This window comes from Talpa occidentalis, unplaced genomic scaffold, assembly GCF_014898055.3.
Source record: "Talpa occidentalis isolate TD23 unplaced genomic scaffold, MPIMG_talOcc4v2.1 talOcc4.2, whole genome shotgun sequence".
NCBI classification, from domain to species: Eukaryota; Metazoa; Chordata; class Mammalia; order Eulipotyphla; family Talpidae; genus Talpa; species Talpa occidentalis.
The window spans coordinates 149,951,071-149,967,794 of NW_023602073.1; the positions used below are offsets into that span (position 1 = coordinate 149,951,071).

The 16,724-nt window shown below is 48.8% G+C and overlaps 1 protein-coding gene across 4 annotated transcripts in view; it reads right to left on the reverse strand.

Annotated features, from left to right (window-relative positions):
* PRKN (parkin RBR E3 ubiquitin protein ligase) overlaps nt 1-16,724 on the reverse strand; it is a 1,086,879-nt gene that overhangs the window by 430,318 nt on the left and 639,837 nt on the right. For all 4 annotated transcript variants that reach the window (XM_037520693.2, XM_054697961.1, XM_054697960.1 and 1 more), the window contains one exon: nt 5,937-6,052. In XM_037520693.2, coding sequence (XP_037376590.2) covers nt 5,937-6,052 — 116 coding nt within the window. The remainder of the gene's footprint in view (nt 1-5,936; nt 6,053-16,724) is intronic.

A 16,724-nucleotide genomic window follows, 5' to 3' on the forward strand; every position in this document is an offset into this window, starting at 1 on the left:
CATCTGTGCGTGTGGCTTTGCAGGCAGTGTCACTGAAAACCTTCTCTTTAATTTCTGTGTCTGTAGGCAGACAGGATCATAAATAAGGGTTTTCTCACATGATACTATCGATTTATATGCTGCGAACAAGCTCTGCTCCCAGCTTTTGTAGTCCTTTAGAATCAGTCAGAGCCTTATAGATTACCTACTTCAACTCTTGGATTTTATAAGGAAACTAAAGGTCTAAGAGATTATACTATTTCCTCAGGTGAGAGAGCTACCTTATTGGCACTGGAGCTCCTTGAAGCTGTTATTATACACTTAAGAGTTATTATTAGAAAGGAAGATGAAAGATATGTTAATCTTTTTTTTACACAAAAGCATGTTTGTAAAGTACAAAAAGAAATAAAATTCCTACCATGTTACCAGTTGTCTGCAGTCTCAGAGGACAGAAACAGAATGAATCCTTCCTAAATTATCCTGTCTGTAAGGCCAGCATTACCTTAATACCAAAATCAGACAGAGACATTCCAAGAAAATTATAGATCAATATCTTTCACAACAGATGAAAAATCCTCACAAACTCTTGGTAAAATGACTGCAAAAGACTACAGAAAGAATTATATATGACATTCAAATGGGCTTTGTCCCTGGTATCCAAGGCCGATGCAGTAGTCAAAAAAAATTGATGTAATCCAAGCACATCAACAGACTAAAGAGGAAAATTCACATGATTTTATCAATACATTCAGAAAAAGGTTTTGACAAAATCCAATACCCACTCATGAAAAAAAAAAATACCAGTAAACTAGGAATAGAGGGGAACTTCCTCAATTTCATAAAATCTATCTACAAAAACCCTCATCGAACATTTTCCTTCATGGTGACAATCCTGTAACAGTAAGCACCAGTCAATGATGTCCCTCTTACTAATCCTTTTCAACATCCTACTGGGAGAGCAACCATGTAATGCACAGAAAAGGAAAAAGGTAAAGAGTGTAAGCAAAGAAAAAATTGTTTTTGTTCACAGAGTATAAGCAGAAAATTAAAGAGAACCAACAACAATAACAAAAACACCTAGAACCAATGAGTGATTAAAGCAAGTCTGCAGGAAACAAAACTAACATACAAAAGTCATTTACTTTTCTATATGTCAACAATGAACAACTAGAATTTAAAATTAGAAATCTAGTACCATTTACTATAGCACACTTCCTCCAAAATAAAAAAAAAAAAAACAAAACTTAGTTACAAATCTAACAAAAAGCATATAAGCGCTGTATGAGGAAAGTTATGAAACTTGGATGAACAAAGTCATAGGACTACATAAATGCAGAAATTTTCATATTCAGGAATAGGAAGACAAAAGAGTCAGGATGCCAGTTTTTCCCAACTTGATCTACAGATTTAAAGTAATTACAATCAAAATCCTAGCAAGCTTGTTTTATGGACCTTGACAAACTGATTTGAATGTCTGCATGGAGAGGTAAAGGACCCAGAAGACAGTTTTGAGGCAGAACATTCTAGCTGACTTAAAAACTTACATAAAGCAACAGTAGGGATGACAGAAGACAGTATTGGTAGAATTATAGATGAATGGAACAGAACAGAAAATGCTGAAATAGACCACAAATTTAGTCTACTGGTAATAGTATGGAGCAAAGATATCTTTTCCACAAAGACTATAGTACTGGAACAAGCAGGCATCTCCAGGTTAAACAGTGAACATAGACCTTTCCACCCCTCAAAAAAATGAACTCAAAAAGATCATAGATCTACATGTAAGACATAAAACCATTAAACTTCTAGAAGATAACAAAGGAGAACACCTAGATGTCATTGGGTATGACATGATGTTTTAGATAAAATAACAAAGGAGCAATCTACGAAATAGTTGGAAGTTGAATGTCATCTAAATTGAAGACATTTGTTCCACAAAAACAAGGTGAACACTAAGATAAGATAAGCCCCAGACTGGGAGAAAATGTTTGCAAAAAATACATCTGCAATGGATGGTTACCCAATATATACAGTGCTCGCAAAACTCAACAAGAAGAAAACAACCTGACACCCAACCAAAGAAGACAGACAGATGGAAAATAAGCACATGGAGAGACATTACACATCACAGGTCATCAGGTAAGATGAAGTTCTAAACCAGAGACACTACTGCACCACCCTTAGAACAGCCAGTATCAGGAGTACTGACAACACCAAATGCCGGTGAGAGTGTGGAGCTACAGGAATTCACTCTACTGGTGGAAGTGCAAAATGATAGACTCACTTTGGAAGAGAGTTGGACAACTTATTGTAAAATCAAACATATTTTTACCATATAATGCAAAAATCACCCTCCTTGTGATTTACCAAAGGAGTCTAAACTTACATTCCCACAATGGCCTGCACACAGATGTGTATCTCAACTTTATTCACAATTGCTAACACTTAAAAGCAGCACACACATCCCTCATTGGATGAGTGGATAAATAAACCGTGGTCCATCCAAATAATGGAATATCATTCACTGATAAATGACCTATGAGGACATGAAAAGACACAGAGGACGCAAAGCTAAAGAACAATCTGAAAAGGCTGCACACTGTATGATCCGACTCCGTTACACTCTGGAGAAGGCAAAGCTCTGGAGACAACAAGAAGTTAGGGGTTGCCTGGAGCAGAGCAGGGCACCCAGAAATTTTAGGCAGTGAAAATACTCTGTATGATATTAAAAGGATGGGTGTGCTGTTACACACTTGCGTAAACTCACAGACTGCATTACACCAAAAGTGAACCGTAAAGCAAACTTTACTTCAGTTGATTATGATGTGTTAACACAGGTTGATTTTTTGGTTAAAAAAAAAAAAATACTTGGATGAGTGTTGTCGCTATGAAGGAGGCCTTGCTGGATGGGGATAGGAGATATATGCAAGGTATATGTACTTTCTCATAATTTTGTTGTACATCTAAAAATACTCTAAAATAAAGTTTTACCTTGCATTAGTATGATACAGGGCGCACAGAAAAAATATTTAAATTATTTAGACGCTACCATTCACATCCAGTTTTAATCTATTATGTAGTTAACTGTGTCTAATTTCAGTTAATGTTGTTTGATAGATACAGGTATAAAAATAAAGTATAAAAAACCAAACTTTTATTTTCAAATCTGCAATTTATAATGACTTTTGATTTATTGCCAGGAAGATATATTAGGCCAACATCAAAACCAAAGGAATACATTTCAACTTAACCTCACAAGTCAGTAGACCGTTAACAGAGGACACACTGATATTATGAACAGTGACTGAGAAAGTGAATGCTGAGGTCAGACCTGTTTTCTGGACTCTTCTAGAGCTTTAAGTTTTGCGATCTTCTTTCATACAGAAAACACAAATAAGCAAGTGAGAAATGTTCAAACTTGCTAAAAGTAATAAAATACCACAAACATTAATGACAAATTAATTTCCTTTAGCAAATGAGAAAAAACTGAAAACGTGAGCCCAAAGCTGGAAAAGATGCAAGGGTCCTCTCTGACCCAAGCAGTCACAGTCTAACTGGGGTGATCATTCTGGAAGGAGATGTGGCAAATGCATCAAGAACCTTAACCATGTCTGTTGCCATTGACCTTGAGTCTCCATTTCTAAGATTGTGCTTTTAGAGGGAATGGTTGCATGCTTTCAATACATATTTTTAAATGATTAATGACTGAAATCACCAGCTATAGGAACGTGAGGTATGTAGAGCAACGCCACATGATGGACTCTTTTTTTTTTTTTTTAAAGAGGCATGTATTTTTATTTATTTGTTTGTTTGTACATGCACTGGGTACAGTCAGAAGCGCGGGAGGGTGAGAGAATTCACCAGAGCCAGAGCGGGGAGCAGAGCAGGCAGAAGGACCGAAGGACACTGCTGAGGGGAGCAGCGGGCGGCAGGAGGGGTCTGCGCGCCATGTGGGACCCTCCTCCGGTGGCCGGGGAGCAGCCGGGGATCGAACCGGCGCGCAGAGTCCGCGGGCAGCTTCGCAACCCAGCGCTCAACCGCTGCGCCACCGGGGAGGCCCCATGATGGACTCTTAAGCACTTACTTTTAAATGAGTTTTCCGGGAATACTAAGTGGCAGGGACAATTTATTATTATGCCATGTTAAATGAAAAAATCCAGATACAAAGCTATGTCTCCCCTATGACTACACACAGTGTGAGCACGTGTGTGAGCGTGAGCACACACATGTACACACACACACAAACACCACCTACACCTGCAAATCCTAGGCATATTCAAGACACTGGAGAGAATTAAAACAAAATCTTACTAGCCGGGAAGGTGAAAATTCCTAACATTTTTGTAGTTTATTGTGAAGTAATTATTTATAAAGTAAAAAATAAAGCATGAGCAGGAACAATATCCAGAAAGGCCATCAAAGTGTAAGGTAGAATACTGGGGTGTCCTGTGTGGGCTTTTTCATCATCCCAGTGCATAAATCCAACAACACGAGACAGAGCACCCTCCTCCAATGCCTTAGAGAGAAGAGACCTGGTCACTCCAGCGACTGATGACACTCACCCAGTTAAACAGAACCAGATACAGTAGCTTCTATTTAAAGCCCCCCCCCACACACACAAAAAAGTAAGTAATAGGGCAATTTTTTTACTGCAACAGACAAAATTATTTTTCCAGTAATTATCTCCCTTTGCATTTGGGAAGTGGTTCATTTCCTGCAAAGGATGTTGTGAGTTAGTAACATAAAGGTGACAGCTTCCCAGTGGGGGCCGCGCAGGGAGGCGCCCACCCTAAGAGCAGGCGCTGTTCTCACATATGTCAATGCCACCTTTACCACATTTAACGGAAGGGAGGTTGTTCTCTACTCACTGGCCGGCTGCGTTCTGACTTGTGGAAAAGTGTTTTGACTTTCTTTTTTGAAAAACTGAGAAGTGATTTAAGTCACCTTTTGCTTTCAGAGCCCTGGAGCCCTCACTGTTAGCATTTTTCAGCCCTTTTCCTAAAATCAGCTGTTCCTCCTGCAGGTGGAAACCCCGCCACAGTGGTCACTCCCCGGCCCAGGGAGGCAGGCGCTGCAGCTTGGGCCCCAGGCGGAGCTGCCTGCCCCACGGGGGCCAGACCAGCACCCACAGGCACCACCTTCCTTCCCTTCTTGGAAACAAGTTTGTTCAGATAGATGTTGTTTGGGTTTTAGACGCCTATGGATCAATTAATTATTTCAGTTAATTAAAGAACAGAAGCTCCGTGTCAGTAGTAGCTATTTCTGCTAATCAAGGACCCACAGAGTTTAAAGTAACTTTAAAGGCCACGCGGTGGGTCCCAAAGGCCTCGGAGAGACCACCAGGGTGCAGAGCGGCCTCTGCTTCAACGGCTGGAACAAGATTCTTTGAACCTACTCACTAATTCACTTTGCTGTTTCACTTCAAAATACCAGGGCGAAGACCCGTCTACCACAATGTGAGCTCCTGGTCGACCTCAAAGAACCCAGGATAGTTTCTCATTTGAATAGTGTGGCCTAAGGAGCAGACTCCAGCTGTCTACTCTGCAGATGCAACAGGCCCTTGTTGTCTACTTCTATCCTTGGCTCAAATTATAACTCACGTCTGGTGGATCACCCTTTCATGGTATTCAGTGAGATCACCAGGCCCAACATGCTTTTTATTTTTTTTGGGGGGGGGGCATGAATCTAAATGCATACTGAGGGGTGGGTGGAAAAGTGAAGTGGACAGAAAAGAAGCTTTAAATACAGAACGTCATGGCGTCCATACACCGTTATGTGTTACCTCTAGGTTCAGCTCAGAAGTCCCTGACATCAAGCCAACCCGCATGCTGGCGTCGGCTACCACGGCGAGGACTGGCCATTTTAAATCATTTCATCACCTCGAAGCATGGGCTGTCAAACCCGGCGCACAGCACCCCAGCCCCCCGACACCGGCACCCCGCGCCCTGCGGGCCCACCTGACGTCGGTGCAGGCGATGCAGGCGATGCCGCGGCTGTTGGTCGTGATCAGGTTCAGAGCCACCGACGTGTCCCTGTCCGAGGTCGGGTGCGCGCCGCACTTGAAGAAGAACTCCTGCGGAGACAAGAGCCCGGTCACCGTGCGCCTCGGCCACCTGCCCTGCTGGACATGCCGCGGCGGGTCCTCCCCAGGTGAGCCCCGGGTCAGCACCAGCCTTGGGGGCAAATGGGGTGCGCGCCGGGCGAGCAAGCCCCCAAAAAAGGGAGCCCCTGGGCACGCAGTGACCCGCCGGCGGCCGGGAGCCTGAGGTGCAGCCAGGACCAGCCCGGCTTCCTGGGGCGCAAACACCTGCCTGACCACGGCTGGACCCCACTGTCAGGCCCAGGTGCGGGCAGGAGCTGGGGCCTCTGTCCACCCCGTGGGGCTGCAGCCCAGACCCCACCGCAGCCACACACGCCCAGCCCAGCCCAGCTCAGCCCAGCCCGACAGGGGCCTATGCCGTCCTGGCCCATCTTCAGCAGCCCAGAGCTCCTGGGAGACCCTGCTGTCCACCCGCCTCAGGCAGCTGGAATGTTCCAGAACAGAACATCTCACACACCGCGGGGTATTTGGCCAGTAACTGCTTCCTGCCAGTCTCCCGCCTTCCCCAGCAACCTTGGCCAGGCCACCTTTCCTGCGATGGCGCAGCTCAGTGCAGATGTTGCAGGGCAACCCGATGTAACACGGGCTGCCTGACTGTGGGTCCTCACCTGGGCGCTCAAAAGGACCTTACCCTGCAGGTGCACGCAAAAGGTTAGCAAAAGGTGTATTTACAAGGGAAGGAGAACAAGGAAATGTACAACTCAGGGGCAAAAAGAGGGAGGTAAATTCTTAAAATGCATCCTACCTGTTGGCAGACCTGGACTCCCAAATGACCCCCCCCCCAAACCTGCCTGGCCAAGAGCAGGAGCCAAGACAGTCAGACCCCATCACATGGCTGGTTATTAACCCCAGCGCCAGAAAATGGCTGCTTAACTCTGCCCTCAGGTCCTCGCAGCCTTCCTCTGGGGATCCTGGGATTTGTAGTTCCCAGTGTCTGGATGGAGTAGGGGTGGCATCCACAAAACCTGTATGGAATTTGCTCAGGACATCCTGTCCCCCTAACACAGAGATGTCCCTGGTGGAAGACACTGTGGCCACCTCCACCGATGCCACAGCCAGACCCAGGCAGAACAGGACGCAGGCCCTGCAGGACACATGGACAGCCCTCTCCCCGCAGGACACACGGATCCCCCCTTCTGCAGGACACATGGACAGCCCTCTCCCCACAAGACACACGGATCCCCCCTTCTGCAGGACACACGGACAGCCTCCCCTTATCCCACCCCATTCCCAGCGCAAAGGGACAGGAAGACAAGAACCACATTTGCGGTGAAACCTGGGGGTGCAGCCCATGACGGGGAGGGGCGCCTGCCAGAGCTGACTCTGCAAGTGCCCCTCAGGACTCCTGAGACCTAGTGCTGCCCTGGATAAGGGGGCGACCAGGGACTAGAGGTGTAGGGGTACAGAGGATTACCGGCTTGAGTCTGAAGTTCTCAACCTCCAACAGCGGAGGCTGAGCAGGGAGGGGCGGGATGGGTGGGGACGGGGTGTGGGCGGCGGAGCACCTGGGTCTCCGCACAGTCTAGGCACCCCTGGGAGCCCAGGCTGGGATATTCTAAACAACCTGTCACCCCACATCTTGGGGCTAAAACCAACAGGACAAGCGAACACGTGTATGAGCCGGAGTTGAAGAACCTGTTAATGACAAGGCAAGCCTCCAGGATAAGGGTCCGCCTGGCTCAGCAAGGAACAGCTGCATCGCCCTGTCACCTCCAATCCGTGCCAGTGCTGCACCCAGCGTGACCCCTAAACCATAATAACATGCAGGGGTGTTACAGGGCAGGGAGGGGGGCACCCCAGAACTCCCAAACCTGCCTGCTCTAAAATGAGTTCTGCCATCCACCACATCAAGACAAATATATGGCCCTTTAATGGAAAGGGACTTGAAGACAATTAGTGAGCAATACAGACAAGACAGAATATAGTTTCCAAATCAAACACCCACGGTTACCCGTCCCCCCGTGGGTAAAAGTTCACCCAAATGGGATTGGCCCAGAGCAAGGCCTGAAACCTGCCACAGTCTAAAGTACCTTCTGGAGGAGAACCACAGAAAAGGGTCAGAAATATGCAGACAAGTCTGGGAGGAAAAGAGCAAAATCAAAATTAAGATCAACGCTGCCACTGTCACCTTCCCACGGACCTCTCGCCCACGGCTGGTCCAGGACCAAGAAGCAAGTGCAGTTTCTTCACGTGTCTCTGCTCCATGGCCTCCTTCAGGGCTCCTTCTGGCTCTGCATCCTGCTTCCTTCCTCCTCCAGCCTCCTCTGCAGCTTCCCTTCCTCCCTGCTCAGCTGGAACCTCCCCTTTTCCTGGGGACAACCCCGTCACAGGAGGAGAAGAGAGTGACAAAATGGGCCACGAGGACGTGCTGAGATGGGACTGTCCACGGTCACCCAGAGCCCATCCCTCACGAAGCGCAGCAAACCCGCAAAAACCACACCCACAGCTGTGACACGTAAGATGACAGAAAGGAACCTAAACAAAACACACAAGGAAGACTCCGACAAAGAAGATAAGACAACCCCAAAAACCTAATAAACAAAAAAACAACAAAATGGCAAATAACCACTGAGGTGCCCGTGGCGGGGTCACAGAAGAATCTGCACACCACACGCATTACTTGGCCCAGGAAAAGTATTCTCCCTTCACCCTGGACTTGTTATCCACAAACTTCTATAAAAACTCTAGCTCTGAAAGGTTTGGCTAATTCAAGGAGCCACTTACAAGCATTTATAAGCGTTACTCACAAGAGCTGAGAGTTGGCAACGACCTCAGCATCCCTCTCTGAATGACTGGCGAGCGCGCCATCCTTCCCCCGGGGAATACGACTCAGCTACAGGCAAGACAAGACGAGGCCCTGCCGTTCGCAACCCCATGGATGGAGTTGGAGGGGATTATGCTCAGTGACATACGTCGGAAGACGAAAGACAGAGGTTGGACGATTTCATTTGCATGAAGGAAACAAACCAGCAAAGGGACACACAAAACTAAACACAATTTGACTGTAAGAACAAAATAATGGTTGCGAAGGACGGGAGAAGCGCGTGGGCGATCAGGTAAAAGGGCCAATTCTAGGATGCAGGATGGAAGCCAGACTCTTGGGGCGAAGCTGCTGCGGGAGATACGTGGGTTGCTTTTCAGTTCTTACACCCTGTTCTAAGTCACCTCTACTTCCCCACACTTTTGTTGTCGTGTTTTCTTTTTGCAGGACATAGGTTTTCTCCCACTTTTTAAACTCTGCACTGGCGGCTGGATGCAGTCAAGGGCGATACACACAGGACCGTGGCCATGTCCTCGTAAAGCTTGATGGATGCAAACATATGGCCGACGGATGTTGCCAACTCACCACAGATTGTCCACCCCTGCTGGAGATGCTGGGACGTTTGTGGGTCGTCGTATTTGTACCCGTGTCCTAATAGTACTTGGCATAGGCCGGGCATTAGGTATATTTTCTTAAGTAAAACCCCGACGGGCTGGCTAATAAACGCTGCTGGCTCCTTTCACACGCGTGACAGCGCTGCCCTTCATTTGTTCTTTCCTTCCTTGGCAGCTACCCCGCGCCCGGCCGGAGGCAGTGGGCAGCACCTGTGGGTCTCCAACCCCAGGGAGCACAGGAATCACCTGCTGGCAGCAGAGGGGCGGGAGACGCTGTGGGCCGCACCCCAGATCTTCACTTCAGCGGTCCGAGGCAGAGCGAAGACTTGGCGTTTCTGCCACGCTGCCAGGTGGGGGTGCTGGCAGCTGTAGACTGTTTATCACCTCTGCAAGCCATGCCCTGCGCCAGGTAAAGTGCGCCCCTTCCCACCTTCTGGAGTGGGATTGTCCCAAAGTCAGTCCCAGGCTCTTACCTGCGCGCTTCTTGCCAGCCCAGTGGGCCGGGGTGGACTGCCAGTCAGCCTGTGGGCTCCGCAGGGGCAGGTGCTGCGTGGCGGAGGCCTGCAGTCTGCAGGGGGTGTGCCAGCAGCCTCGAGTAACAGAGGGGTGGTTCTTAGGGCGCTGCTTAGGGGTGCCTATGCCAGGCTGCCCAGCAGGCCGGGCCCCTCCCTACAGCAGCACAGAGGTCACACTTGAATGGTTTCTCATCTTTTTCCACCTGGAACGCCACCTTTTCCACTCAATCTTTTAAGCACTACAAATCCTTGAAAGGCCAGTGCAAGGGGATTGGAGAAAAAATTTAAAGCAATTCCTGCCAAAACAAAAAGTTTAGAGGACGTGGCTGGCCCTGATGAAATACACTGAGCGAGCCGGGCCTGCTTTTTGCAGACATGAAAAAAATCCTCACTCATAACACAAAGTAATTCCCCCAAAAGAGCTGAGCTGGCTGGACCACTGAGAAGCATTTCATATACAGATAAATAGATCACACTTGTATTTTTTCTTAGCTTGCAGAAAACTCGTGGTAGATATTCCGCTAACAAATCACAAACTGCTTTAACACCAGATAAAATGCAGCTAGATAAAAACCCAAATCCTTTTGGGGGGGGGGAGTGTTTACAGACAGACGTATGAGAACTTACTGCTGTTTTGAAACAATCCAGTAATTCACATGCTATGATATCACTAAAATACAAACGACCAGTTGTACATTAGTGTGTGTGTCTCGAGAGAGAATTTCAGTGCTGCTTCCACCAATTTTTATGAAAGGAGGTACCGGAATGATTGGCGGGTGGCAGAGGGTCTGCGATGTCCCCAGCTTGCACGCTGACAGCTGAGTCTGCTGCAGTGTCGTGGGCGCTGGGCTGGCAGGAGACACAAGACTCCTGGGTCGCAAAGGCCTGCCTGATTTGGGGCCCAGGCAGAAAGAAGTATGGATGTCATGAGGACGTCATTTCCCTGCACCCCAGAAAGCAGCAGAGGGGCAGGTGAGCTAGAAGCTGAATGTACAGAGCTCCTGCATCCTGGCTGAGGACCCCAAGTGTGGGGAGCCCAGACCTTTCACAAAGGAGCCGTGAGCAAGCCTTTGTCGTGAGGGACACGCAGCAGTATTTATTTTTTTTTTTAAAGATTTATTTATTCATACAAGATCTGGGGTACAGGCCAGATGCGCGGGAGAGTGAGAGGATTCACCAGAGACAGAGTGGGGAACAGAACAGGCAGATCCACTGAAATACACTGCTGAGGGGAGCAGCGGGCGAGACAGGAGAGGTCTGCTGTGCCCTGTGGGTTGCTCCGAGGCCGGTGGGGATCGAACCGGCGCTGCAGAGGCTGTGGACAGCTTCACCACGCTGCACTCAATCGCCTGCACCACCAGGGAGGCCCCTGCACAGCAGTTATTATACTGGATAATAAGCGCCCCGCTGCACGGCTCCCCTGCAAAGATGGCCTAGGACAGTGGGGCGGGGCGGGCCTTCCCCACAAGGAGCACCCAGCGAGAGCCCTGCACGAGGCCCTGGGACAGCACCTTGGTCTGCGGCCTGGCTGCTCAGCGTGCCGGGCGCGTCCTGCCCTGTCAGTCAGCGGGTTCGGGTTTTCATAGCCTTTGTGCTATTTCCCGTCTCTGTTCAAAACACACAAACAATAATGCAAAGCCAAACACAAGTGAGAAGAAGTCCTAAAATTTTAATTTAAACATGTAAATAATTTAAAAATTCTTCCTTGGGAATCCCATCTGGCTTCCACGAGGTTGTCATCTCGCAGACGGCTGCATGCTTCTTTGGGGGTAACTGTCTGTGAATTGTGACTTTCTCTATTTTGCTTCTCTGGATTGTTCACATTAAAAAATCAAGGAGGAAGCTGGGAAAGTCCAGTGTCCACTCGACTTGGTGAGGAAGCAACACACTGTGGGACCCGGTCATCCGGGCACACGGCCCCTCTCACCCCACAGGGGCCTGGGAAGCCCCACAAGGCGGCTGTGACAGCGCTAAGCCCTGGGCAGGCTGTTGTGGGGTCGGGTGTTTCTGGGTGCTGGGGGTTGATGGCATCCGAGACGCTAGAGAAACTGTCCCCTGTGCGGGCAGCAGGAGGCGATCTCTCAGCTCCCCCGAAAGCAGGGGGGATCCGCAACTGGGGCCCACCCACCTGTCACAAGTGCCAGCTACAAACAAAGCTGAAAAACAAAAGCAAAAATAATCCCACGTCCCATTAAGTCAAAGGAGGCGGCGGTGAGGCAGGTGCGGTGGCTGCCACGCGGGCCCTCGCGGGGCCTGTGGGCTCGGCCCGGGAAGCCACGGCTCGGATGGAGTGAAAATCTAAGACAGTCAATTCTGCTTTGTTTTTTTCAAACGACAGTGTAAACTAGTGTACAAATGAAAAAGGCCCTAGACAAGGACCTTAAAAATGTGCTCGGCTTCACGAGGTGACCGTGTTAAACGCCGAGTTTCCACCTTCTCAGAGCCGGAGAGAAGAGCCGACGCCTCGCACAGACGTGTCCTTCAGGCTGACGGGAACGCACTCGCGCTTTCCCGCGTCCTGGGGACAAAGCTCTGATCCTGCCCGTCTGTCCACTCTGCGTGAGTTCTGACCCTTCAGCCTGACTCCCTCGCTGCCTCTCGTCCCCACGCAGAGGCCCGGCCCTGCCCCCAGCGGTCCTATCAAACCCCGAAGCCCGGGGGGAGCTGGCACCGCCTGCCTGGAGCTCACCACGTGTCTCACAGCCAACAGGGGTGGCAAAAACCAGTATGGGAGGAAGACACAAACCGGCAAAATCTGACAACTGGATTAATACCAAGAACGGAATTGGATGAAGGCGTATTGATCAGGAGCTAATGAGTCAGCTGCAACACAAATGGGCGTGTTCCAAATGTCCATGAAAACAGCTCAACACAACCTGGGGTCGTGAACCCAAACAAAGGGACGGGGAGACCTACTTCTTGTGTTCATGAACCGCCTGGAAACTTCTATTGCACTCCTAAGGCCATTCGTCCACGCTTAACAATCATGTTTTCCGAAGAGAATACCACGTCTTCCACTACAGAGAGCGAGACACCACGCTTGACTCCGAGTCCTCCTGGGCTGGTGTCCTCTACCCAGAGGGAAGCACCTTCCTCTAGGTGGAATCAGCCCTGTGGCCCCAGGCCGCCGACCCAGCGCCTCTGAGGCTTGTAGGAAGCGATTCACAGGGCAGCCATTTGCATGGGTCAGGGGCAAACTGAGGAGAGCAGGGTCAACACTAGGGCTTCCGCTGTAGGAATTTAATGTGGGTGGGAGCCCAGGAGAGCTAAATGGGGACGGGAGTCACCCCTAGATGAGAAGCATGAGGGGGCTCCAATCGCCGGGGCTGGGGTTCCGTGGCAGAGGAAGGCCTTCCCTCCTGGCTTCCTCCTTGGCGCTACCCACACCCACTTCCCACCAGGCCTCCCCTGGGCAAAGACGCCTGAAGCAGGAGAGGAAGTCTGGAAGTTGGGGTTCCCTCGGCCACGTCCACCACTGAGCAGAGAGGGGGCGGGCAGCAGGTGACTGCAGCAGGCCAGGCAGAGCCAGGCTCAGGCTGAGGTCAGCTCCCAGCCTCAACTCCGGGAGGCAGCCATGAAGCAGCCGCACGGGAGAAAAAAGCAATACATTTAGATGTGGCTCCCTTAGGAAAGGTACCTAAATATTTACGCTCAAGGAGTTTAATAAGCTTGTCAAAGATTATCCACCCAAACTTTCAAATGAGACGAACGAGGACACCCTGAAGTGACGTCCTGGAAACGCGTCTGAATCCACATGACAGCATTCTCCGCGTCACCGAGTTACCATGACAACTGCCACACAGCATTCAGGCAAGGCTGCCGTCAGCGCCACCGCCTTGTCCTCCCTCAGACCCGGGCCCTGCCAGCCTCCCCGGGTAGATGCAGGTTCTTTTCTAAGAAGCAACTGCTAGTTTTCATTAACCATTCGGAAGTTTCCCCTTCAACGCTAAACTGTCTTGATGTTCTTCAGTGACGCGTGATGGAGACAGCGTGGCCTCCTGCTGCGCAGGCACAGCCCTGAGCTCCCTGCGCTTTATGCTGAAGCCGTAGACTCACCTTGTTCTCTGGAAATCCAGGGTGTCATTTTATCAGTTTGGATCTAAAATAACTATACGATTTGTTAGAATTCATAGCACTTGCAGACTTGGCTAAGGTAACACTACCAGCTGTAAAATTCGGTTCCACGTAGTTAAGCAAGTGAAATCTCCAAAGTTAATGAGTCTGTTATCGTGTTCAATAACAAGTTTGTTTTCTCTTAATAAGGTATTAACAAAGCCTCCAGATGATGTGCAAAGTTTAACAGGAGAAAGAAAATCAATATCCTTCCACAAAAAGCAAAAGCAGGTCACATCCTCACTGAGAAGGTCAGTTGCTACCTGTCTGTGCGTCAACCACAAACAAAGCCTTCAGGAGGCGGTCTGTCTCCTCAGAGCCTCCTGTTGGTTAACAACACATAAACACATTATGTGCATATAAATGGGTACACATGTGCATGCTTGAACACACACCATAGGGTGCATCACACACCAAGGCAAGGCACTGGAAGCCGGAGAAAGACTTAGACACGAGCCCAGCAGGGTGCAGCCCCGCAATCTCACCACGCACAGCATTCGCTAACAACACAGCTATTACTATATTTCACAAGTATTTTTTAAATTGTGCCTTATTACCCAAGGTCAAAGTGCACACCAGGCCTGTTCTCTAAAATAATGTAGAGGGTTAATAAAAATTTAAAGGAAATTCCAAAATCCAAAAGGCTCTGAAAACATACGTTCCTGTCTCTAAATCTGGCGCTAAATTTAATCAATGGCAAAGCCAGACATGACCTTCCGTGACATTATTTCTAGTATGTATTTATTCAGTGATTCACACTTTTCACAGCAAAATTACCACTTGAAAAGCAGGGTGCAGACAATCCTAGAGAAATGTCAGTTAAAAATGCATGAATGGCGAAATCTTTCTAAAATTGAAACATTTCTAAATTTAAAATACTTCTGATCCCAAGGTCATAGATAAGTGACTATGATTCTGAAAAATAAAATTCTCTTGAATTCCCACTAATGCAGCTGACGGTCCTCCAAGTCCTACACACTATCCTCTATGAGAATCGTGACAGCGAGGCTTCTCCTTCAGCCCTACGTGGAGCTGCGTGTACTTGAACATGTACATACCACAGCCATGCCTGCCACCTACACGTCCCTTCAGTGCCCCGGAGAAACAATGAAAAGATTTCCTTAGCGGAGCCATCCTGAGATCTGATTTCAAAACAAAAGCTGCACTCACAGCACCTTGTCTCCCCTCCACACTTGAGTTGTAAAGCCCTTCAGGTTTCTCACCAGAACCGGATTCCTGCAGTAGCGCCACTCAGGCAAAATGTGTTATTTACTATGATAAGAATAAAAGAGGAAACCTGTTGAGGAAGACATATCAAATAGTTCCTGAAAGAGGAAAATAGAAGTTGTGGCTCCTTCTGAAGCTTATATACAAGGTAGGGCTTTATCTAGGTGACTTTGCACAGACACGAAGCAATGACTCCCACACCTTTAAGAGTTGCACCATCCTTCCTCCATAGCCCAGGGCAGACAGGTGAATGAGTTGCTCCGTGAGAACACACCATTCCTCACCTGTGACCTTGGTTGGAAAACCTGAGTGAGAATCAAGTCAGTGCTCAGAAGGAAGGATGGAAATGGTGGCAAGAGATGGAGGGAAAGAGCCCGGGGATGGCATCTGTACCCTGGATCCAGTTGTACCTGCTTCCCTGGCAACTCAGTTTATCACCTTCACCTCCAGGAGTCACCAGTCTTCCAGGGAATATTTTACTCATTTTTTTTTTTAAAAAGGGTGTGATTTTATCTCCTTGCTCAACCCTTGATGAGTGGCTGTGGAAGCAAGGGTACGCAAAATCCCTGAGAGAGTCTGTATGTGTCGGGGAGGAAGGTACAAAGCAACGAATATTTGCACTGTAGAAGAACATGGCAAAAGCCAGACATGAGCTGGGGAGACAGGAAGAACAATGAGCAGCTGATGATGGGAGGATGAGAAGGCTTCACTTTCAAAGGGGCATTGAAGGTAAGAGTTCACCAGGTAAAGGTAAGAGTTCACCAGGTACAGGTAAAGGTAAAAGGTAAATTTTAAAAGGTAAGAGTTCACCAGGGAAAGACAGAGAAGGAGCCTGGGGAGCAACGGTGAGCAGGAGCCAGGGCTGTGGGTTCGGAGACTGGTGGGAGCTGGGTGCCTGGGGGGGAAATTGGAAACCCAGACTCCTTTGCAGGAACCACTGACCCCTCCCATCCCTGGCAGGGGAGGAAGCTGGTCCTGACCCGACTCTTCACTGTCAATCTTCTACCAAAACAAAGAACTGAGGTGCGACAGCCAAGAATATGCACAGGGATGATTTCTTTGTCGCCAACTTTTAAAGGTCACCTTTCAAAACAGAGCTTTGATTGTCTGACTGAGCCCAGCATATAAACTTCCCAGACAAAGGTCCAAGTTATCTTTCCACTGGGAAGCAAGCGCTTTCTTTGTTCTTTATTATCATGGAAAAAGCCGTCACCTCCAGGGCTGTGCCCCGAAGGATAATGCATCACTGGGGACTTTGACAGCAAATGCTTTGAGGACGCTGTTCCTATTTCAGAGCTTGTGCGCAACTACCTTGCTCTTTGCATTCCTTCAAGGGCCTGGACGCCAACTGATGGGGGCTGGGAGGAAGGGAGGTGGGGAGGCACCACACCTGGGACAGGAGCCTGCACACGCAC